This window comes from Apis laboriosa, unplaced genomic scaffold, assembly GCF_014066325.1.
Source record: "Apis laboriosa isolate Shangri-la unplaced genomic scaffold, ASM1406632v1 scaffold34_cov151, whole genome shotgun sequence".
NCBI classification, from domain to species: Eukaryota; Metazoa; Arthropoda; class Insecta; order Hymenoptera; family Apidae; genus Apis; species Apis laboriosa.
In genome coordinates this window covers 6,720,381-6,745,064 of record NW_025222928.1, presented here as the reverse complement: position 1 = coordinate 6,745,064, position 24,684 = coordinate 6,720,381, and the positions used below count along the sequence as shown (strand labels likewise).

Genomic DNA, 24,684 nt, shown 5'->3' with positions numbered 1-24,684 from the left:
TGATACTATATAATTAAAATAAATTATTAAATATATTTAGTCATTGAATTTTGTTGTTAGTATAAACAAATAATATAAATGACTAATTGGTAATTAGAAATACAAATGACTAATCTGTAAATAGTATTGTATATAATAAAGATTATATTTTATGTAAAAAGTAAATATTGCATTGATGAGATATAAATTGAATAGTTTGTACATAAAAACATTTGTATGAAAAATTCATAAAAACTATATATCATCTTTCTTTTCCTTATAAGGGCATAATTTTATGAATAATAACTTATTGCACGCAAAAATTAATGAACAGTTGGCTGTGCATAAACTTAATCTTAATAGATTTCAGAATATGTTCTTATATTTAACTAAATGTTTGTAAATTATTAGTTATATATGTTGTATACATTATAATTTTTCAAAGTACTAGAATAGTGCATATATTATGTATTATACATAAAATCATTATTCTTTTTATATTAATTTATCGAATACTAGTAAAAAGATTTAATACAGACTTATTTTCTTTCTGACTACGTGCTTTACTGAACACATTCCAAAAACGCAAAGTTTCATCTCCAGCACCAGTTACAATAGCTTCACCATCTGGTGACATAGCTAAATATAAAACTCTATATGAATGTCCTGTTAATTTTGCAACTTGGGTTAAACTGGGATATTTCCAAACCAAAATTTGGTTTTGAGAATAACCATGTGTACTGACTAGTTCTGAACTATGCTTACTCCAAGCCAAATTACAAACTTGAGAACCAGTATCTACACATTGCATTGGTTGACCCGTCAATGTGTTCCAAAATCTAATACATCTATCTGCTGTACCACCACCAGAAGCTAAAAGACCATGATGATGTGGAGACCACGCAATAGCTTTAACTGCTGCTAGATGTTCAGTATATGTTTGTATTGGTGAAAGGGAATGTAAGTTCCATACATAAAGACGGTTGTCATTTCCACCAGAGGCTAAATATTGATTATCTGGAGACCATTTGAGTCCACAAACTTCTTGCCTGTGAGCTCCTAGACGTCTTTCACTGACAACACAAGGAGTTCTAACATCTCTTTGTAATATTAACCTATCTCTACTACCAGATGATAAAACTTCACCATTCCAAGCTAGTGCTCCAACTCTTGCACTATGTCCTTGTAATTTGCTTACTTGTTTACTTACAGCTACATCCCATACTTGGATGTAGCCCAAATGTGTACCAACTGCAACTAGGTTTCCTCTTTCATTCCAAGCAACTGATGTTACACTATTACCATCACTGGATAAATCACATAATCTAGTCACTTGGCTGGTACACGCAGACCACAAATAAACACAACTACCTAGACCAACACTAAGAACATTTTGAGAAGACCAGTCAACAAGATTTAAATAAAAATCATCTTGCAATTCAGGAGCATCCAATACTTTAAAAGGTATTCTGGAAATCTTTCTTGTTGCTTTTCTTGGTGATCTTAAAAGTTTCTGACTTTTAGCACTCAATGGTGATAAAGAATAAGGTGAACTTTGATCCAATAGTGTGTGGTCTTTTGTAGGTGTAATGTATTTAAAGAGATTTCTGGTAACTAATGGTGATAATACTCTTCTTTCTTCACATTGTCCTTTTACATCTTCTATACTTGCTCCAAGAAGTTCATTTTTTAAAAGACAAGAATAAGCAATACCATCACGGTTACTTTCTCCATTTTCGCGAGTCTTCTTTGTAACTATACCATTCCGATTATTTTCTGATATCATTGAAAATGTTGTTTGCCAATTATTGCCCGATCGTGTTGGAATAAATCGATCGAAACTATTGTTCATCATCTTAGTTGGCGAAAAATATACTGATGAATGAAGTCCAGAACCTGCCAGACTATCTATATGACTCTCGCTGTTTGACTTCAACAGCCGTTTCTCGTATTCGTGATGAAACATTTTTTTAATGCTACTCTTTCACATTCAGTCACATAATTGTTCAAACACGTTTTCTTTTCTTTAAATCACGTAGATAGCACATACATTGTCATTTCTCATGCAAGTCACTGTATTGATGAAATTAAGTACAGTGTATCATCAAATCGCTATTCAACGTCAACTTGGAAAATTTTCGATACGGAAATAAAGAGGTTGAACGTGATTCTCCAATCGAAATGCTTAGTTTGAAGTACTACGTTTGAAAACAGATGGGCAAACATCTGTATAAAAAGATGCAATTGAATGAATATCCATCTAGCGACATTCTTACGAAGTTATAATGAAATGTTAGTTTATAACGTATTTTTTAAAAAATGTATAATTTAATGATTCGTGAAATTTGTAAAAATAATCTTTAAATAGTTTTTATATGAAATATTTAAAAAAAAATATATTCCTATTATATATTTTATAATATAATTTACGGTTTTATAAATATAAGGTACAAAATAATTGACACATACATCAAAGTTATACGTATATATTCATGAAAGATTATACAATTTTCACTTACTTAGCAGTTGAAGAAAGTAAGTTATATGATTATTTTATATATTTCATACTCTAAAATTCTTAATATCAATTTATTTAAAACTTTACTTATAAAATCATGTACATTCCAAATTAAAAGTGCATAGTAAACAATAAAAAATTTAAAATACAAGTAGAACTAACCTTAATGTTTGATATTAATTTACAACTTATATAAGTTGCATAATTATTTTATTTTAACGATTATCATAAAAAATTTATATGTATTTTAAATTTAATGTTGAAGTTTTTTAGTTTATATTATGTCTTAAATTATTAAATAATTTAATGTGTTTTATACTAATAAAATAAAAATATTTTTTTAATCAAAAAGTAAGTATATATATTTATACAATTAGGTATTTAAAAAATATTATGATTATATTTAATATTATCACATATATAGAAACATAAAATTTGACATAAAATTCTAGTCTTATTTAATTTTTGCCGATAATGACGATCATTGAACTAAATGAAGAATTATTGAAATTTTATTATATTTAATCTAATGATTTAAAAAATTACTATTATTTAAATATCCGTGTTCTTGAATTATTGAATTATAACATTGTACATATATACATACATACATACATGCTTGCTTAGATTAAGAAATTTACGATAATGAAAATAAAAAAAGTTAGAACATAAGTTTATATTTGTATAGCAATAAATATTGTATTTTTAAATAAAAAATTATTTTATATTGATTACATATTTTATAATTATTAATATAATGTTTCTTACAATATATATATATATCAAAGAAATACTTTTTACTTATTAGCCAACAATTCTAATCGAATAATGTATTTGAAGATATTTTGAAAAATTTAAATTTTAAAATTTTCTAATAAAATTATTGACTATATAATATCATTAAATTCATTTTGTTATATTATTATATATTAGAAAATTGTATGTATATATTTAAAATGAACCTTAAATTAATTTACCTTAATTAACCTTAAAATAATTTTTTATTTGATAAATTTTTACATGCATATTTTAATGCATTTTTAGATTTAATTTTTAGAAATTAAAAAATAGATTTAAAAATGTAGTGATAAATTTGTAATTAAAGTTACTTCATATACACGTAATATTATTTATCATTGTTATCGCTGAAATATAATTCGATTATAATTAGCTAACTTTAAGAATTTAATGTTTATATTAATTTAATCGTAGTATTTTGAAAGCATGTATTTTATTTATTAAAATTTAATCTTACTAATTTTTATAATTTTAAAGATTTTTACAAACAATCTTGTATAATCTTTAGATATTTTTTATAATATATAATTACATTTAAAATTTTTAATTATAAGAATATATAATTTCAGTTCATTTAAAAAAATGGGAGGTCATGGTCATGCATCTTCAATAAAAATACCAAGTCCTGATATATATAAAATAGAAGATGTGCCAGAGCTCAAAATGGTTCAAGAAAAACTAGCTAAACATGGATTGAAAGATCCTTGGTTAAGAAATGAAGTTTGGCGTTATACAGCACTTCCTGGTTCTTCTCATACCTTACGAATATTTAAATCTCTTACCAGGGGTATGCTAGTTGGATTTGTTGCATTTGTAGCAACACTAGGTATAGAAAAATCTCTTGGAATTAGTTATGATCCTAAACATGATGATCATGATCATGATAGTCATCATTAATTTTATTTAAAAAATAATTGGCAATATAGAGAAATATTATAAAATCGCTTAATTATTATTGTATATTATAAATTTGAAAATAAATTATAATTTAAATGAAATGATTTTATTGTATATTTAATAATTAATTAATGATTTATATTATAAAGGATTAGTATGTGCAAAATGTAGAACCACCACAGAATATATAAGAAATTAAAAATTTAAAAATTTTATTATTTATATTTGATCTTGAGTTTTTATTGAAAAAATTATTTAAAAAATTTTAAATATTTTAATTTCTAACCAAATAATTTTTTTTTAAATATTTTTTTATTTCATGTTTCAAATGTTCTCAGAATATTTCAAATGTTTCTCAGAATATGAATATTAATAAATGCATATAAATGCATGCATATCTGAATATATTACATAAAAACATATATACATAAAAAATTATATAAATCTTCTTCAATTATATAAAAAAATTATAGTTTTATGTAAGCTATGTATAAATTATATATTTTTATTTATTTATTTCATTATACAAAAATTAATAAATTTTTGATATAATTCAAATTATATAAAATGCAAATCTTTAATAGTATTAGTAATATAATTATATTATATATATAATAAATTAATTATTTATGTAAAAAATATTCTATTTAATAATATATGATTGCTTATATTTTTTTTACCACTTTGTTTCATTATTAGAGTTAATAGTATTGATACTAATATTGTTACTACAATAGCTAATGTGCTATTATTATACAACACAATAATGAGAGTAAATATTGAAATTTCAAATGTTGCAAATAACCATTCATTTCCATATAATAATACTTGATTAAAAGAATAATTGTTATCTGCAAAATTTATGTACAGTATAAATTATGATGAAAAATATTTTCTTTTTTTTTCTATTAAAAACACATTACCAATATAGAAAGTTGATTTCTCTTCATTGTAAAAAAATATATTGAATAATTTCTCTAAGAAATGCTGTTCTTTAATAATGTAATCCTCATTTTTTATGCAATGATCTATAAATTTACATAAGAACTGTTTTATTTTCAATTGATTATTAAATATATATTCCCAATTTGTAGTTGCAGAATAGAAATTATTTATAAAATTATGTCGTTTCTATGAATTAAAAATATATATAATTTATAATTCCAAAAAATTTTGATTAAAACTATATTATACATACAATGTTTGTCAGTTTTAAGTTTTTGTTGAAAGTAATTCTGAAAGTTTTTGTTAAGTATAATATAAATGTTTGTTGAGTTGTGCCTGGAACAAGACCTCTGTGTGCACATAAATTATTTTTTTCCATTTGCAAATTATTAATTAAAGTAGGTAAATCTGTATCTGCAAATCCATGCACTGATCTAAATGTAAAAAAAAATATTGAATTACAATATTTTATTTTTTAAATTTATATACTTTGATATTAATATATATTACCTTCCATGAATATAGAAACCATAATAATTAAATGGTAAAATAAATACACTAATATTTGCAATTGAACATAAATTTACAAATTTTTGCATTCTGTTTATAATACATTGTTCAAAAAATATAATAGATACCAACCAGTGAATACAATAAATTAAAATATATATTAAGGTACATATTGTATAGTATAAAATAAAATCATAATTGTTTTCAGAAAGTATAAATGTTAATTCTGGTATTCCAACAATCCATGGACACAATTGTATTATCTATTTAAAATATATTTTAATTTAATTTTGTTTAATTTTTTTTTAATTTATTTTTTTATAAAGCTTAAATTTACCTGAAAAGTACATAGAACAGCAAGTAATTGTATCATAATATTTATTTTTCTTTTTGTTTGAAGATTTAACCATTTATTTGCAATGAAATATGTTCTCCAAATACTAATAGGTAAATTATCAAAATTGCTATCTTTATTCATTATTTGAGTAGAAATTTTTGATATTGAATTTTCAGTTTTTTGTTTGTCAACTGAAAAAGATTTATTAAAATTCTTAGGATTTTCATATTTCTTTAATTTATATAATATTTTTTTGCGTTTGGCTGTTATTATTTCTGATGTCATGTGAAAATTTTTATTTTTAGAAAATTTATTGATATAAAACTCATTTATAGATAAATATGGAAGATCGTGTTTACATTGATTATTTATTATCTTTGGTTGTTCCCAATCGATAAAAAATATATCAATATTCCAATACTGACAAATAAATCCAAGTATTTCTATAAACTGAAAAAATTATTGAGATTAAAATATTTAAAAGTTAGCTATAATTAATTGTATTTATATTAATATCTTATATTTAAATACTTACTTTAGAAAAAAATGCTATTACTGTAAATGTTTTTATCATTTTTTCATTAACATCTTCAGGAAAAAAAATACATGGTATTGTTTTTCCTTTATAAAACATAAATAGATATAAACATAAAATGATTAAGCATAAAATAATTATATTTCCTATAATACTTATAGTGTAAATAAAAAACCAAATAACTACAAATATATTAATTGAAGAAGTATGATGTTGTTTAATATAATTCCATGTTTTTATTCCTGATAATGGTAAAGCCAATACTAACAAAATTCCAATAATTATCTAAAAACATTTTAATATATTATGATATAATGATAGAAATATTATTTTATATTTTATATATTAGATTTATATTTATTTGTATTTTTACCATAAAATATGAATCTATATTATTATCTTTTACAATAAATTTAATTTTATATTCTAATGTAATTTCTACTATTTTATCAATCTGTTCATATATTAAATCAGCATATTCAATAATTAATAATGGTGGAAATATTTTATTTTTATCTTTTGTATTTTGAACATTAATTCTGTAAAAAGTATATATATATATATATATTATAAGTTATTATAATAGATATTGAAATTAATATATATATAATTTATCCAAATTAAATTAAAATTATGAAAAATAAATGAAAAACTTACATTATATTTAGTGATTTCATATAACGTAATACATATAATTTATTGGCTTTTTCATCAATTTCATTTGTTGTGAAATTTGACAATCTTTTCAAACTACCAATGTTGTCAACAAAAAAAAATTTTCGTACTAATTGCCAATTTGACATTTTATTATAATCCTAAAATAATTTATACTATACACATATATTATATTTATCATAATATATGTTTTGATAAAATCAAGTTACATAATCAAAACAAATATTGGCAATAACAATCATGAATATATTATTTGAAAATATTAATTAATATTAATTAATTACTAATTTACTTACTTGATTAATATTTTTAATAAGTATAGGTACTGCATACATTAAATTATTGTTATTTTTTGTAAATGTTAAATATGGATACATAAATTCCATCTTTGTTTGCATTAAATTTTTAATTGAAAGTTTACATTTTTTTTCAAAGTCAATACCAAATCTAACATGTTCCAACAAATTGCATGGCATATTAGGTTTACCAATGAATTTCAAATTACCATGTAAAGAAAATGTAACAATTGTAAAATTTAATATATTATCCTAAAAAAATATAACATTTACACTATAAACTATATTAGATTTATTTAATAAATGGTTATAAAAATGTATATACATACATTGCTTTCTTTCATAAAACTGTAATTTTGTGTAATTTGTTTACTATTTAATATAGTTGTAGTTTCATTTTTATTATAAAATAACCATATAGATGCTTTTTGTTTCTTCATAAAAAATTTGCATGCAATATCATTAACATAAAGACTTAAAACACATATATTTGATAAATGTTCACATGCTAATTTATCTTCTTTCTAAAAGCATACAAAAATTATTTTTTTATTCTTATATTCTTATTTATTTTCTTACCTTACAAAAATATATAACTTTTTCAAGTTCATTTCTCAAATAATAACTATTTATATGTTGATTCTTAAATTTCATTTGTAATGTAATTTTTGAATTTTGTTTATCAAAAAAAGGATTTTTATATAAACAGTAATTCTGTATCAATGTATAATAATACTTTGTAAAATATGTATCATTTTCATAATAATTATATTCAAAATTTGTGCAGGGTAAACATTTAGATCCAGCCAAAAATGGATAAGTATTATTTACACATGAAATACAATACATAGCATCTAATAATGTTCCATCTAAATTTCTATCTACTATAAAATAAAATGTTTAAAAATATAATTTAAAGTTTTTTAAATTCAAATAATTTACATATTATAATAATTGCATTACCATTAAATAATTAAAAAATTAATAAAATATATAATTTAAAATAAGTTGATTTAAATAATATATATTTTTTGATTTTTTAATTATTACCTTGTATTTCATTAGAAGAACATATGCATGTTGCATTGTTACATGATATACAATCGTTTCCGTCTGATGTTACTGTAGCATTAATGCCACAAGATATACATATAGGATAACCATCTTTGAAACCAATTTTTTTACTAAATTTATTACAAATACATCGTAATCCTACGAATAAAATGATCTAAATATTTGTTTAAAATGTTTTAAGAAAAATAATTTTAAACTTACGATCGTCAGATGGCTTTAGGTTTTTGTTAACATCACATTCTATGCAAGAAAGTGTCACAATATCAAAATGTTCATTATTTTTACATTTTGATGGTTCAGAAAATTCAAGCAATTCTTTGCTTGCAATAACAATTAATATAAAATTTATGTAATAAATTAAAAGATAAAAAAAAATATATCTTTTAATACAGTAACACATTTTATGTTTATTCAATATTTGTGTATAGCTTTTGTTTCTATGGTAACCAGATATAGAAGTATATTATTATATTATTTAAATTATAAATGTTGAATAATTATACTTAAAAAGTTAAAAAGCTTAAGGTGTTTTTTGCATAAAATTTAATGTATATCTGACAAATTTATATTCATTTACAAATTGCAAGAATCTTAAAAAATATTTCATTGGAAAATAAAAGTACAAATACTTTTTATTTAAAAGTACAATATAAATTACTAAATATTGAAATAATAAAAAAATAAAAATTCTTTTTACTTTCACGTACTTAAGCATTTTTAATTTAGCATAAATTAAAACTATTTTTATATTATAAATATTTTATATTGCAATATTCGTTTGAATTCTACAGACAACTACTTGCGCTGTTGCGCAGTGATGCACGTGGTCTTGCGCAGTAAGTTACGCGCTCATATATCATGTGGGGAAAATACTGATACCAGTTACGCCTCAATCGCCGTACCATACGGATTGATGAGAGGTACGCATATTTCAGATATATAATTTAAAATCATACAATTATTATACAATATTATACAAATGTTAAATTTGAAATATATGTTTGAATATATGTATTATATGTTTTAAATATATTTATTTGCGAATTTGTTAATTTCGCATGTTTCTTTTTTGTGAATGTTTAGTATAATGTATAGTACATATATATATATATATATATTATATTCATGAATTATAAAAATACGTGTTATTTGGGAATATATTATAAATATTTATTAATAATAAATAAATAAATAAATATAATGAATAAATAAAATTTTTATAGAAATAGAACAATTATTACATTAATTATAACAACATTTAATTTCAACTTAGAAATTTTTTTTAATATTATAAGAATCAATAATTACAATTCATTTTACACATTAAAGTTAATAAAATTTTCGAATTTATATATTATATATTTATTAACGTAATTATGAAGATTTAGAAAGAAAGGCTTTAAGAAATGATCTATCTCTCTTTGTTATTTATTTTATTTTATTTAAAATAAAATAAAATATATATCTTCATTTATTTTATGTAAAAAATCGTGATAATCATTACAAAATTCAGAGAAAAAATATGATTTCTTTAATGATATTAAAAATAATTTTTCAAATATAATTTTGAATCATTAGTAATAATCAATTAAAAATAATTACGATATGAAATAACATTTTTAATTTGTTTTAAATTAAGAAATGTAAAATGTCTTTAAATTAAGACAAAATTTCTATTATTTCAAATTATTAAAATATAATATAAATAATATAAAATATAATATAATATAATATAATAATTTTTAAATTTTTTGAAATTTTATTATAAGTTTAAATTCTATTTATCATTAATTTTATCATTAATTTTATAATCATTTATAAATTTTTTTTTGTTAAAATACAAATTTATACTATTTTAATATAAACATTTGTAAAATTTTCAATCTTTTTTTGAATTCTATTCTTATGAATACTTCTCATTTATTATTTTTTATCAATATTTTAACTAAATCTTTACAATATCGGATTTTTATCATTTATTTTATTTATTTTATTTATGATTTTACATTAAAGTTTAATATCAAAATTAATTATCACAAATATTGTATTTTATGTTGAATCGGTAATATTGAGAATGACTTTAACATAGTAAGAGGGCTCTGGACTAAGAAAATCTATTATTAGAATTGTTTTCTATCTCATTTATGTTATATATAAGTCAGTTGTTGACAAATGTTATATATTATAATTTATTAACGTCTTAATAGTAGAAAATAATCACTATGTCACAAGTCAAAGGTATATTAATTACAAAATATTTTAAATATGACTTAAATATTTTTTAAATATATTTTATATCATTTTTCTTTATTACAAATTTCTCACAAGTCTTTTCTGTTTTTAATATAATTTAATATAATTTATATACTTTTATATACAACGCTTATTGACTTATTAAAATAAACATATATAAATCGATAATAAACAATTATATTTATTTAAAAAAAATATAATTATTAAAAATTTGACTTTCTTATTTTATGATTGGATAAAAGCTGGCGAAAAAAATCGTGGATATCATTTTAATAAGAAAATTAACTGTGGTGACAAGAAAAAAGAAATTGTGGAAAGTACAAATGAAAACAGTTTTGTTTTACAACAATTTCGAGCATATGCAAGTGAATTAGATGATAAACATGATCGTTTTGAGAGAATTGTAAAAACTGGAAGAGATATTACTATAGAAAGTAAAAGAATTATTTTTCTTTTGCACACTATAGATAAAAAAAGCAAACAAGAAAGTGTGTTATGTGAAGCTGATTTAAGACTACAAAATGTTGCACAAAATCATTTCAAAGCTATTTCACGAGAATTAGAAAATCAAGATCCATATCTTTATTTAAAAGCTTATCGTAATGGTTTAGAAGAATATATAGAAGCTGTTACATTTTATCAGTACTTAAGTAGTGGTAACATGAAAAGTTGGTTAGAATTAGGAAAAGCACTTACTTATACAAGTTCTGAAAAATCTAAATCTATACAGATTTTAATTACTCCATTTGAATATATCTTAGGTATTTCTGATTTGACTGGAGAGCTAATGCGTCAATGCATTAATAATTTGGCAACAGGAGATAGTGCTAGTTGTTATGAAACATGCAATTTTGTTAGAAATATGTACAAAGGTTTTCTTGGTTGTATTAGTATATCAAATAAGGAAATAAACAGAAAACTTTGTACTCTTAAACAAAGCCTTCATAAAATGGAGAATGTTTGTTATACAATTAAAATAAGAGGTTCAGAAATACCAAAACACATACTTGTAGATGTAGCTACTGAAGAATATATAGAAAGTGATGAAGGATATCAGGTTTATTAAATTTTGTAACTATTTTTGAAGTATTTATTTATCATTGTTTTTGTACATTTCAGTCATAAAAAAATAAACTAATTCTTATATGATTATACTTACTTATCAATTATAATATTGTAAAAATAAAATATTTCTATATTCTTTCATCTTTCTTACACTACCACATATATTTATGTAGTTATGTAAAATATGTGTTATATAATGTTTCACATGTACAACATACTTTATGTAAAATTACATAGATAAATTTAAAAATATCCAAACATATTATAATAAAAAAATATCTATCTCTTAATCAACTGGACATATATATATTTTCTTGTTCACTTTCATTTTTGTCAGAGTATATTTCATCATCATCTGAACTTTCAATATCACTAGGTTCATATTCAGATTCATCAACAGATTCTTCAGCAGATTCTTCTGCAGATGAATCTTCTATACCACTTAAGATATCCAAAGATTGTTTCTGAGTTTGTTTATAGTTTTGTTTATTATGTTTATTTGCAATATCTTTGTCAGTATGTTTGAACTGTATTTTATGCTGAGGATTCTTACGATAACATTGAGTACCATAAGGACACTTTTTTCTATTATCAGGAATATCATAATCAGGATCATCAGGATGACTAAATTTATCTCTATGTTGTAAATTTTTCCTATCAACAAATTTTTTCATCGAATATTTTAAATTAAAAAAATATATATATAAAATAATATATATAAAAAATATATATATATATATAAATATATATATAAAATAATGCATCAATGCATTAATAATTTGGTAACAGGAGATAGTGCTAATTGTTATAAAATATGCAATTTTGTTAGAAATATGTACAAAGGTTTTTTTGGTTATATTAGTATATCAAATAAGGAAATAAACAGAAAACTTTGTATAAAATTACCTGTAACATTCCTTTCCATATTTGCATTTGTTTCTTCTAAAAACATTACAAACTGTTACATTAGTAGATATCTTGGATTCATGTTCTCCTTTTGAAACAGGAGATTGTATATTTTTTGTAGTAACTTTTTCATTATTTACACTTATGGAAGCCAAATGTGAATTCTTAAAACTTAAATTTTTTTCGTTTGCAGGTTTATCATTTGATTTATTTGCATTTTGAATTTTGGAAACATCTTCTGTTGTAGATGAATGATCTATGTTTTGACATTCATATTTTAATGTAGAATTTGAGTTTTGTGTTTTATTTTCATTTTCATCATATGATACATTATTTTCATTGATAATATTTTCTTCAACTTTTACTTTAGTTATATCATTATTCTTATTTAACATTTTGTTCAATACATTATACTGTAAATTGTCACCTTCTCCTGATTCAGAACAAAGCCTTTTATCATGTACAGTGTCTGAATCTATATCTTCATTAGCCTATAATTATTAAAAAATATTGGAAAATAAATTATAGTAATCATTTAATACACTGATTTCGTACTTTTCGTTTTAATGTATAGTCTTCATTATTTTCCATTTTGTCAGATACTAATATAATTTTAAACCAACATTTTTCCGGTACTAAAGTACACACATCTCCAGGTTTTATCGGAACTGTAACACCTAGTTTAAGAAGTTGCCATCGCGACGATTCAGTAGATTTCATGTAACATGGTGAAACCTGATACTAGAAAATAATATTCCTATAGAACGTCACTAAATAATATTCTATATGAGGTTATTATTGTATAATAAAAATAAAAATTTTTCTTACCGGTGTTATTGTCATTTCATTATTAGATATTACATTTATTATTGCAGCATGTTTTATAACTTGATCATTATCACACTAAAATTTAAGTTATACAAATTATATATAAAATTTCACAATTTTTGAAATGCAACATCTTTAATTTAAGCATAATAAATAAACAAAAAAAAACTTTCACATGATGAAGCACACTTTTCAAACGCATGCGTCAAAATATATAAACATGTCGTTATATTTTAAAAATATTTGATGGTTAAGAAAATTTAATATTAATTATCTTTTATATATATATTTTTTTAGATATAATTAAATACTTACTGCAGTTACTACTTTTCGACTAATAATGTTGTTACCTATTTGTAAATCCACTTTTTGCACTAAGTCATTATCTACACGAAGTATTTGTAACTTTTTCATTTCTCTGATTTATTAAATGTTTAGAAAATTATCCAAATATATCATATAAAATATTTTTCATAGTGGAAAATCAGTTACAAAATACAATTTTGTTGCAATATTAAAGGTACGTTACACGTATGTTAAAAAAAAATTAAAGACAAAAAACAAATCGAACATCATCATAGTTAGCTAAGCATGTAACATTATGAAAAAATTTAATTATCTGTAATTTAAATATATATATTATTTTTTTGAAAATAATTATATAATTTTGGGTAACTGAGAAAAGAAAAATACACGAGAATAATAACAATTAAATTTTTTTCATTTATAATTACAAAGAATATACATTTTTATAAATAAATCAAGTAAAATGCGAAAAAAATTAGAAATATTGTAAATTTATATGTGAAAATATTTCATAAAAAAAGTCAACAAATAGGAAATTGATTATTTTTAAGTGCATCTGTAGAGATGTAATCAGCCAGATTAGTTAATCAATTTAAATATTTCTTCGCACCGTTGTATTATTATTGTATTAATAATAATATAAAATTGCAATTGCAAATTTTTTGCAGATATAAAGAAATCTTGTTCGCTTTATGCAACGAAAAACATTGAATAATATTAATTAGTATTTCAACAAATGAAAATTTTATGTTACAATAGAAAAAACTAAAATATAAATATATATATATATATTCGTTTACTAAAATATATATATATATATATTATTAAACGAAATTATTATATTACAATAAGATTGATTAATTAATCAATAAATTCAATTCTATTTTTGATCAATACTAATCAAAAATGAAATATATATGTTATTTATTATGAATTTCTTATTTTACTTATAATATAGGAACATTATACAAAATGTTTATTTTAATGTCATTATGGTTTTTTAGGCCGTATTAGCCGTATTTTTTGTATTAATCTTATGAGAAAATATTTCGAACAAAAATAAATCAATTTGCAAAAAATTGCAATAATAAAGAGTCTATATAAAAACAGAGTTCTAAAAAAATGTTTATTCAAAAAAAAATCAAGAAAATCTTGATTTTTTTTAGGTAGCACCATATGTATTTTTGATTTTATAAAATTATAGTTCATGTTACGTTTTTGAATCAAATATTTTTTCATAAGATTAGCAATCTTGACGACAATTATGATAAACACTCTGTAGATTTCGAATTGAATAAATCAAATATCATTTGGCATTTACTAGACCAAATTTCAATTGTTTTTGGCTTAATAATGCATATTGATATAAGAAATTTTCAATTAACAAATATAATTTTAAAATTAATTATTTATTTTACATGATTCATGGCATTAGCATAATTCTTACTTTCATTATTCACAATTAAATAATTATATCAACATACGCACGTATCACAGGGAGTTCAAATGAAAAAAAGCGATATTATATTTATTTTTTTCTTTAAAAAGTAAATATCGAACATGACAAAACTTTCAAATTCTAATTAACGCAATTAAAACTTGTCGACGATTTTTATTTCAAATATTATTAATTAAAACTATAATGCTGTATTATTGTAAAATTGTATATTATGTTATAATGTATGTTATTGTAAAATTTTGAGATTTATTAATTTAAAGTAATTTAAAGTTAAGAAAGTTATTATTATTTTCTTTTATATAAATATTAAAACATATTTTTCAAAATAAAATTATTTTTGTTTGTTAATTATTTTTATCTATATAAAAACAGAATTCATTACCATATACACAATATGCATATACCTATGTATATTATAATTCAATTATCTATTAATTATAATCAATACAATGTAAAATACGAATATATGTACATAAAAATATTCTTTGAAATATTTTTAATCCTTTTATGAAAGAATTAAAAAAGTATTATATATATATATTAATAATAACAATAAGACCAGTGTTTCTTAATGATTGAAACTATTTTATTATATGATAAATATTATATCATATGATAAATTAAATTTATCATATGTCCTCATAAAATACTTATATGAATATATACTATGATTGATATTATTGTCTAAGAAACACTAGCTTACAAAATCATATAGGTATTGATCAGTTTTATAATAATAAATAAACAAGTTTTAAAATTCTATAGTTATTATACGATTCTAGTTTATATTATATTTTATCGTTAAATAATGAATATTTTTTAAAAAATGCCCATATAAGGAATCAAAAAATGTATTATCATTTTCAAACTGTTTAAAAATTACAACAATACAAATTGTTTTTACATTCTGATTTTAATATATATAATATATTAAATAATTTTTTTAATTATTTATTTTTATAAAGTAATAAATAATAGCGCCATGTAGAATAGGCAATATGAAATACTGTTTATTATTAGAAGTATTATTTATTAACTAATTAATAAGTTTATATTTATTTATTGTAGATAGACTTTTGTATCTGAGAACTATATAAAAATATCTATTTATTCGTTGTAAAAATGATTTATTATTATTTTGCAATAGATAGAAATGCATAGAATTTTATAAACTAAATTCAGAAATACTTATCTTACAATAAACTTTTCATAAAAATTTTTCATATGGAGGGATAATAAAATAGAAATTTAAAATAATATTATTATAGCATAATATACAAGTATATTCTATAGTTTTTAATTAATTATTTATTATTAATGCTTTGTAGCTCTCAGATATAAAGTCGTCTTTTACATTATTTAATAATTTTTAACTAATTGTACATCAATGATGCACTATAAATTTCCAATAAAGCGAACAAGTTTCTCGGGAACAAATTCATATTTTAGAACAAATAAAAAATTCTTTTATTTAATTTATAATTTTATTAAGGCAATTTAGTTAGCAATAATTCGGCTATATTTCTAAATTGCGTTAACAAGAAGTGAAATAGAAACATTGAGGAAGAAATATTGTAGCATATTTTCAGTAAATATTTTTTAAAATTAACAATGTAAAAAAATAATATTTGTTGTAATTAAATTTTAAAAAATAATATAATATAAATTCTCTTTGTATTATATACTATCTAATTCATTTTTTTTCGAATATAATATAATTCGAAATAAAAACAATAATTTTTAATAACAAATTAAAATAATACTTAAAATATTTTATATTTACATATTTCTCTGACTGATTACAATAATTGCACTGCTTGTTAATCTGTCTTCCATAAGAAGCAAACTATTTCAAATCATGTTTTTAAATAATTAAATTAAATGTTGATAATATAAAAATTTTTAATAATATGTATATATATAATATATATATATACATAAGCATTTAGTATTAACACCATTCAATTTAAATTTATTTTTCTAAGAGGATCTTATTGGAATGATTTAGTACAGTGTATAAGAGCAACATACATATGTATACATATATACATGTACACACAATTTACTTATTACTTTCGCTGAATTCTCTTATAAAATTTGTATAATATTATGAAATTTGAACATCTTTATTGTGTTAAAAAAAAATCGGAAAGGAAAGGCAATTGGTATTAAAAAAAAAATTTAAGCAATCAATTTTTAGATGCTTTGGAATTATCTATTTTTTTAAACAATACTGGAATAATTTTCACTTGGCCATACGTAATATAGATGTCGATAATGGGTATATGGTTGAAACTGCATTTTTGAAGATTGTAATGCACGCATTAATGGGATGTATTCTTCTTCGTGCTTTGAAAATGTATTAATATCTGGTTCTGGCTATACTATAGTACCTCCACTTTCTGCAGGACTGACAACGTGAAGAGCATTTCCAACCTGTCCTATTCCAGGCTGTAATTAAAAAATGCATAAAAATTCACTACCAAAAATAATTTTATCTTTAAAAAAATTCTATAAATAATTGAAAGCATTTAAAACATAAATATGATTTCTATAAGTGCATTAAAGAATTGTGCAATAATAGCAATATAAAAATATAATCAATACTAGAACGAGCATATAAAAAAACATACTTTATCATTTTGTTCAATGAAGCAATGAACAAGTCAAGAAAACATTAAATTATTATATACACATATGTATACGTACCATGCGATAATTTCTGGGAAGATTCATCCATGATTCTCTTGCATCAGCCAAAGCATGGTACAGAACATTAATCTTTCCAATAAAAGTAAAAAATTAATGTCCCACCGGCTTAAGAAACAAGCACAAGCATCTTCTGATAAAATTATAAGACTGTCACTATAAAAGAAGCAATGCATACTATATGAAAATTATCACAAAAATTTTAACTAGTTAAACCACTATAACATAAAGGAACATAGGGTAATTTAATAATAGAAATGCTTTATGCAAAACGCCAGGAAAGTGAATCAGATACTTTAAATTAACATATAATATTTTAAAATAACATATTTTTTTACAAAAATAATTATATAATCATACCTGATAATATTAACTGAAATTTTAATAAATTTTAAAATTTATGTAAATATATGTATATGTATATACATATGACAATTTAATTTTTTTTCTGGAGCTTGCATTGCATTTTATATAAAATTCAAGCAGGAAGCAAGCAGCAATATTTCATTCAAAGTTTTGCTTTATTGTACAACAAGGCAATTCATTGTTTTCAACAAAGGATTAAATGTCACATCATTATAATCCAGGACAATAGTTTCACTAAATAACTCATTGACTTTCTATCATTTACTAAGCTAAGCTAACACTTTACAGGAAAGAAAAAAAGGATTTAAGGGGCCTGCCCTGTTACAAAATCTTATGGAGCGCAAACAATATTACTCTCAATGATGCAAACCAAATATAAATATATTCTATTTATAATCATACTAATGTACTCGTTTAATATTTATATTGAATATATTTTGACCAGATGATCATTAGGCACAAATATAAATGGAGATTTATACTATGAATGTCTTATATTTTAATTATATTCATTTTCTTATATATCAATCAAAAAAATACTAAAATTTTACATAATTAAATTTTGAAAAAATCTTACAAATTCATTTCTTTTTTCAAAAAATTTAAATTACAAAATATATAAAAGTTAAATATGAAATATTTCATAATTTATATAATAGAGAAATATAGATTATAATATTAAGTTTTTCCATTCATAGTATCATCCGTCCATACATTTCTGTAATTGGTATATAATATGGACTAAAAGATATTGCTAAATCTTTAATGTATTATATATCAATCTGTATTCCAATGGCACCTTTTAATATAATGTATATTGCTTTGGATAAAATGTAAACTAAGGTTTTTTTTGTAAATATAAGAAAGAATATACATTTATTCTCAAATTAAAATTTAAAAAGTTACCATTTATATTATGACATGATGCCGCAAGAACAATATTCATTACATTTGTTAATAAAAATGAACAATAACAAAATCACCCTCTTATATTTTTCACATTTAATAGTTATGTATCTAAAAGAACATTTTTCATTTCCTAATATAATTTAACAAAGACAATAGGAATTGTCCAAAACATTATTGTATTGCCTATTTCATTCATTGAATAATGATAATGATTTTAAATTTTATTTCTATTTATATACAAATTAGAATTCTTTACTAAAAAAATCCTACTTCACAAAATTCTAATAACAATTGAAGATGGGTTACATCATAGATCGTTAGGTCGCAAGGAATTAATGTTGGTGTAAGGATTGCTATGATGATGTGGCCTGTGCAGAGTGCTGCTGATGGTGAGAGGACCTACCATGTGACCAGGCCTTGCCCATGTGTAGACATATCCATCTTGACACGCTGTTACAAAGCAATCTTCCCTAAACACTAATTCAGTCAATCTTTCATGTGCCAACTTCTTGCACACCAGTGGTTCTAGCACTGGGCACTCATCAAACCTAGGGCACCAGGCAGTTCCTATCAACCTCATAGGATCGTCCATCACAGAACTAACCTTCTTATTTGGACCTACTAAATTTCCACTGACACTGTTCAAATTACTATTTGTATTTGAGTTAGTGGTAGTTTTATCACTACCACTGTTTTGCATTATTGTGCTATTAGATGCACCACTACCTCTCATAGTGAGGCTAAAGTTCCTTTTATGATTATCACCTTTACGCTCACCAAAGCCAAGCCCTGCTAACCTTTGTGTCAAAGAATTTACAGTTGACACTGCTGTATTTGTACTCATGCTATTATTACTATTTTCATTATTACCACTCGCGTTTTCTTTGCAATTAACATTATTCAAATTATTATGTTTAGAATTGTTCAAGTGGTGATTTTGTGTTGAACCATTCCCACTGTTGATTGTTGCAGATGTAGGAAGAATGCTAGAACCTGCTGCAGATGGCCTTTGCTTTGCACACATTGGTTGTCTCAACACATCTTCTGTAATATCCCACAAACACAACTGAGTATCTTGTGACACACTACCTAACCTGTAGCATGTACCACCTGACACTCTTAATTCTGAACCACAAGAGTTTCTGTTTGAATGAATTCCTTGTGAAGTTGTAGATAAACGATTAGACTTCTCATGATAGTGATTATGATTATTATGTGGTAATGTTTCATCATCTGAACCACTGAAGTCTGGATCATGATCTCCATAAGATGTAGTATAAGGATCAAAAGCTACTACGCTTACCCAACTATGATGGCCTTGACCTCGAGCTACCACTCTTTTTTCATGAAAACTCCAAATTGTCACAAGATCATCTTCACCACCCACAACAACATATCTTCCATCTGGAGACCAACATACACACAAAAATCCACCAAAATAACTTCTAGCTGAACCCACTAACTCCATTGTATTATATTGAAATACTCGTAGGAATCCATCTTGGGAAACAACTGCTAAGTTTGAACCACATGGGCTAAAGGCAAATTCATTTATACAACATCCTTCTGCACCTATTACCCATCTATACAAAGGGTTTCTTGTGGATTTTGTTTTACAAGTATATATGGCATAACCATCTCCTGATTTAAAAGATTGATAATGAGGAGCTGTTGTACCACATAAAAGTTCTTCATTATATAAATATAGTTGTCCAGAACTATGTGATACTAAGAACAGATTATTTGATCCAGGAACCCATTTTATACATGTTACTTTGCTTTTGTCTATTAATCTCTGAAACATTAAAAAGAACATTCAATTTATTAAGAAGAAATATTAAAGAAATAATAAATTTAATTTTAAAAAATAATTAAATTCTAGAAAGCAGATTATTACATTATATTATATTTTAACTATCATTAATCAATATAACTTAAAATAATTATAAATTAATTACATTATTTAATTATTTATTTTAATTAACATTATTTAATTAAATCATATAAAATCTAAGTAAAATTTAGTAAAATTAAATATTACATAGAATAATTTAAAATATTAATTAAAATATCAACTATGAAATACATATATTATGAAGTAAAAGTTAAATTTTTATAATAACTAACATTTTTATATATCATATTTAAAAAAATAACAAATTCATATCATAGAGATTTAATAAAATTGTAGCTAGTAATATCTGAAAATATCTTTTTATGATAATGTTTACAATAATAGCAATATATAAAATTATATAACTTATCAATTTATATTTAATAAATATATTTTTATATATTTATAAATATATTTTATAATATTTATATATATATATTTTATAATTTATAATTTATTTTATATATTATATAAATATATTTTATATATTTTTAATCTAAGGATTATATTAAGAATATATAATCTCCTTACATAATCAAAAATTTTAGAGTAAAATATATATCATTTTGATATAATTTGTTATTTTTAACATATCATAAGTTACCTACATCTTCATTATATAATTTGCTAAGTTCTTTTTTTATTGGATCTATCAATTGAATTTGTCCTGTAGAGAAACCAACTAATAATGGTGCACTGTCTGCAGTTGCTGTTGTTTGATTAAAATTATGGCAAGTTGGATTAGTTCCTTTATATAATTTTTTATCCACTGGTTTATTTAAGTCCACAGCCTGAAACATTTTTATATAAAATTAATTTTAAAATTAAGATAATATAAAAATATTTTTTTTGTAATTAATTAAATTTATTTATTTTTTAAAATAATAAAACATTTTTTATATACAATTAATTGTTAAATATAAAATATAAAATTTTATTAAAATAAATATTTAAAAAATATATATATATATTTACAACAAATATTTACATTAATTATTAATTTTTTAATTATATTAATATTATATTTATTAATTAATATATATTATATATTATATCAATAAAAATATTGAGTATTAAAACATAAAATTATTTATACTAATAAAAATATTTCATAACTGAGAATTAAATAACATTTGTATATTATACTTTAAATCAAGTAAAAAAGTTTTTATTATAAATAAAATAATTAATGTATTTAAGTTTAGAGTAATCATTAAATTAAAAATAAATTTGATAAATATAATTTTATATGCAAAGAAAATTTTCTATGTTAGGTGTGGTGATGATGCAAAGATGGAGTCTTAGTATGCATTTTCGAGGTTAGGTTTCGATGAATCCATGCTTAATTAAATATAAATATAACAACAAACACATTAGTTAAGAGAAGAGTCTGAATTACCTTTTTAACTCCTCGATAGACATAAATATAAAGCTCTTTGCCAAAGTTGAAACACATTCGATCACCAAGTCCTTGCGTACCCGTAGGATCCGCTGGATCCGGTAAAGTTACAAAAGACACTCTAACGGATGCGCTTCCTTGACTATTCGTGTAACCGACCCTATTTGGCCTTGAATACTCCGACAAAGTCATTAGCTTATAAGTTCCTTCCCGCGTGACAAACTGTGTTTTCAAGTCCTCCTTCCCTCCTCCATCCAACTGCACAGCCATCTTACCACCAGCGGTGCGACGGAGGAGCTCATCAGATACGAAAAAATCTGCGTTGGTTTCTGTCTTTCTATACGTCTGTTGATAATTCCTTGTCCAAAAGCTTTTAAAAACTATCAAATATCAATTGGGCAGTTTCTTGTATTGAAAAATTCCCAAATAATCACAGCTTACCGGTTCTTCATACAACCGCTGTTAAAGGCGCCCCAAGTTCTATATCGAAACTGCTCGTCGTGCATTTACGACCCGCAGCTCATACTCTCAACCTCGTATAGGGTAATTCTGTCTCCCACCATACTGATGTTCGTTTTATATTCATATGATAACAAGTATAATGTAAAATTGAATTCGTATATATGCATATTAAATAAATAATTTAATACGAAAATTAAAAATATTTATTGTTTTAAACATTAATATTTTTAAAAGTATAATTAATGAAAAAAGATATATTTTAATCTAATACCTTTTAGAAATATTAATAATATATAATTAATCTAATATTTTCAATACATTTTTAATGATATAAAAATAAAAATTTGTATAAAGATTTATAAATGATTAATATAACATAATATCTAATATAATTAGATACAATTAAATATATATATATTCTAAAAATATGTAATTAGTTTAAATACATTATAATAATACATATAATTTTTATAATTTAATAATATAATAGTGTAGAAATTAAGTAAAATTGAAGAATGCACGGCACTGTCGGCGCCGTGTTATTATTGCGCGCGCAACATCGCCTACTCGCCTGAATTCATTTGCTCCGACAGCTTGTCAGGAACCGGATATTTTGTAAACAACTAAGCAAAGGGTTAATTAATTTTGCTCACTTTTTTCTTCTTCCTGCATTTCTTCATCATTCTATCTTATCAAAAGCACATATTCAATTGTAATAGTAAATTCAATCTTATTTTATTTAATAAATTATGGATTAATCATGAATCGCAAAGGTAATAAAAAGAATATATTTGTTTTGATATAATTATTAAAATATATTATTGTAAGTTTTAAAAACGCATATAATAATTATTTTTTTTATTTATCACGCAATGATTTTTTAGAATACTCATGAAATAAATATGAAAAATAAGAATTAAAAAATTCACGATAATCAACGATAATTTATCTATTAAAATCATTAGTCACGTGATCTATATATAGAAAATTCGCTTTGAAAGTTTCTCTTAGTTTTTTCTAGTGATAATTTCTTACAATATATATAACAGTATGTGACATTATACTATGTATTTATAAATATTTGAGAATATATCAATAGATACATATAGATAATACATTATTTAACAAAAACTGATAATTATTATTTATTTAATTATCTCAGTAATTAATTATGAAGACATTAATTTAAATATAATACATATTTATGAAAATTAAATTATTAAATCAAAATAAAAAATAAATAATTATTATTAATTAATTAATATTTTTAATTATTCCATTTTCGAATGTTATGTTGTTAATATATATATATATATACATACATTAATCGTATGAAATTTGAAAATAGAATCGAAAAACATATTTTATTTTTTATTTATTTGAAGATATACATATTATTTTGAAATTTTTATATATATTTATTTTATAATTTATTATAATCTAGTACTATCTAGTATTTACTATCTAATCTAATATTTAATATCTATCTATTATCTATACCTATCTATTATCTAATATCTATAATCTAATATCTATTATAATATTTTTTTCTGTTATGATGATT

The 24,684-nt window shown here is 22.1% G+C and overlaps 6 protein-coding genes across 13 annotated transcripts; 2 read left to right on the top strand and 4 right to left on the bottom strand.

Annotated features, from left to right (window-relative positions):
• LOC122714956 (fizzy-related protein homolog) lies at positions 1–2,147 on the bottom strand. The gene has a single exon (XM_043936768.1). It carries the CDS (start codon positions 1,943–1,945, stop codon positions 485–487), a length of 1,461 nt encoding a protein of 486 aa, XP_043792703.1. The 5' UTR covers positions 1,946–2,147; the 3' UTR covers positions 1–484.
• A 199-nt stretch (positions 2,148–2,346) lies between these two features.
• On the top strand, positions 2,347–4,293 carry LOC122715095 (NADH dehydrogenase [ubiquinone] 1 beta subcomplex subunit 3). Of its 3 annotated transcripts, none has more exons than XM_043937019.1 (2): positions 2,347–2,514; positions 3,865–4,293. In XM_043937019.1, the coding sequence occupies exon 2, from the start codon at positions 3,878–3,880 to the stop codon at positions 4,190–4,192; it is 315 nt and encodes a 104-aa protein (XP_043792954.1). In that variant the 5' UTR covers positions 2,347–2,514; positions 3,865–3,877; the 3' UTR covers positions 4,193–4,293. The 3 variants fall into 3 exon arrangements, with proteins under 3 accessions (XP_043792954.1, XP_043792957.1, XP_043792956.1); XM_043937022.1 differs by lacking the exon at positions 2,347–2,514 and adding an exon at positions 2,806–2,848; XM_043937021.1 differs by lacking the exon at positions 2,347–2,514 and adding an exon at positions 3,313–3,436.
• Positions 4,294–4,831: 538 nt separating this feature from the next.
• Positions 4,832–8,979, bottom strand: LOC122715115 (meckelin; the record flags this gene model as incomplete). The annotated part of the gene is made up of 13 exons (XM_043937038.1): positions 8,766–8,979; positions 8,541–8,702; positions 8,070–8,374; positions 7,820–8,014; positions 7,491–7,742; positions 7,177–7,334; positions 6,893–7,058; positions 6,520–6,804; positions 5,985–6,434; positions 5,648–5,910; positions 5,391–5,571; positions 5,116–5,323; positions 4,832–5,043 (listed from the first exon to the last, which is right to left on the bottom strand). Coding segments are annotated over exons 1-13 (3,036 nt in total), but the record flags the coding sequence as incomplete, so codon positions are not given.
• Positions 8,980–10,694: 1,715 nt separating this feature from the next.
• Positions 10,695–11,963, top strand: LOC122715088 (translin-associated protein X). The gene is made up of 2 exons (XM_043937012.1): positions 10,695–10,802; positions 11,060–11,963. The coding sequence occupies exons 1-2, from the start codon at positions 10,787–10,789 to the stop codon at positions 11,881–11,883; spliced, it is 840 nt and encodes a 279-aa protein (XP_043792947.1). The 5' UTR covers positions 10,695–10,786; the 3' UTR covers positions 11,884–11,963.
• Positions 11,964–12,094: 131 nt separating this feature from the next.
• LOC122715026 (aprataxin and PNK-like factor) lies at positions 12,095–14,268 on the bottom strand. 4 transcript variants are annotated; one of them, XM_043936895.1, is made up of 5 exons: positions 13,932–14,268; positions 13,617–13,691; positions 13,344–13,529; positions 12,789–13,279; positions 12,095–12,467 (listed from the first exon to the last, which is right to left on the bottom strand). In XM_043936895.1, exons 1-5 carry the CDS (start codon positions 14,028–14,030, stop codon positions 12,173–12,175), a joined length of 1,146 nt encoding a protein of 381 aa, XP_043792830.1. In that variant the 5' UTR covers positions 14,031–14,268; the 3' UTR covers positions 12,095–12,172. The 4 variants fall into 4 exon arrangements, with proteins under 4 accessions (XP_043792830.1, XP_043792829.1, XP_043792828.1 ...); XM_043936894.1 differs by having other exon boundaries at positions 12,095–12,536; positions 13,344–13,523; positions 13,932–14,266; XM_043936893.1 differs by having other exon boundaries at positions 12,095–12,536; positions 13,932–14,265.
• Positions 14,269–16,657: 2,389 nt separating this feature from the next.
• On the bottom strand, positions 16,658–23,153 carry LOC122714763 (WD repeat-containing protein 20). Of its 3 annotated transcripts, XM_043936413.1 has the most exons (5): positions 22,659–23,153; positions 21,868–22,050; positions 19,769–21,160; positions 18,091–18,162; positions 16,658–17,832 (listed from the first exon to the last, which is right to left on the bottom strand). In XM_043936413.1, the coding sequence occupies exons 1-5, from the start codon at positions 22,926–22,928 to the stop codon at positions 17,761–17,763; spliced, it is 1,989 nt and encodes a 662-aa protein (XP_043792348.1). In that variant the 5' UTR covers positions 22,929–23,153; the 3' UTR covers positions 16,658–17,760. The 3 variants fall into 3 exon arrangements, with proteins under 3 accessions (XP_043792348.1, XP_043792350.1, XP_043792351.1); XM_043936415.1 differs by lacking the exon at positions 18,091–18,162; XM_043936416.1 differs by lacking the exon at positions 16,658–17,832 and having other exon boundaries at positions 18,121–18,246.
• Positions 23,154–24,684: the final 1,531 nt, after the last annotated feature.

Excerpts from the sequence above, each read along its gene's own strand:
- LOC122714763 (XM_043936413.1), bottom strand. The coding sequence starts at position 22,928 with ATGGCTGTGCAGTTGGATGGAGGAGGGAAGGAGGACTTGAAAACACAG. Across the intron at positions 22,051-22,658 it reads TCTATCGAGGAGTTAAAAAG|GCTGTGGACTTAAATAAACC; the intron begins GTAATTCAGACT and ends AAAATGTTTCAG. Across the intron at positions 17,833-18,090 it reads TTCCCAGAAATTATCGCATG|CCTGGAATAGGACAGGTTGG; the intron begins GTACGTATACAT and ends TTTTAATTACAG.
- LOC122715026 (XM_043936893.1), bottom strand. The coding sequence starts at position 14,030 with ATGAAAAAGTTACAAATACTTCGTGTAGATAATGACTTAGTGCAAAAA. Across the intron at positions 13,692-13,931 it reads GTCGAAAAGTAGTAACTGCA|TGTGATAATGATCAAGTTAT; the intron begins GTAAGTATTTAA and ends CTTAAATTTTAG. Across the intron at positions 13,280-13,343 it reads ACTATACATTAAAACGAAAA|GCTAATGAAGATATAGATTC; the intron begins GTACGAAATCAG and ends TAATAATTATAG.
- LOC122715095 (XM_043937019.1), top strand. The coding sequence starts at position 3,878 with ATGGGAGGTCATGGTCATGCATCTTCAATAAAAATACCAAGTCCTGAT.
- LOC122714956 (XM_043936768.1), bottom strand. The coding sequence starts at position 1,945 with ATGTTTCATCACGAATACGAGAAACGGCTGTTGAAGTCAAACAGCGAG.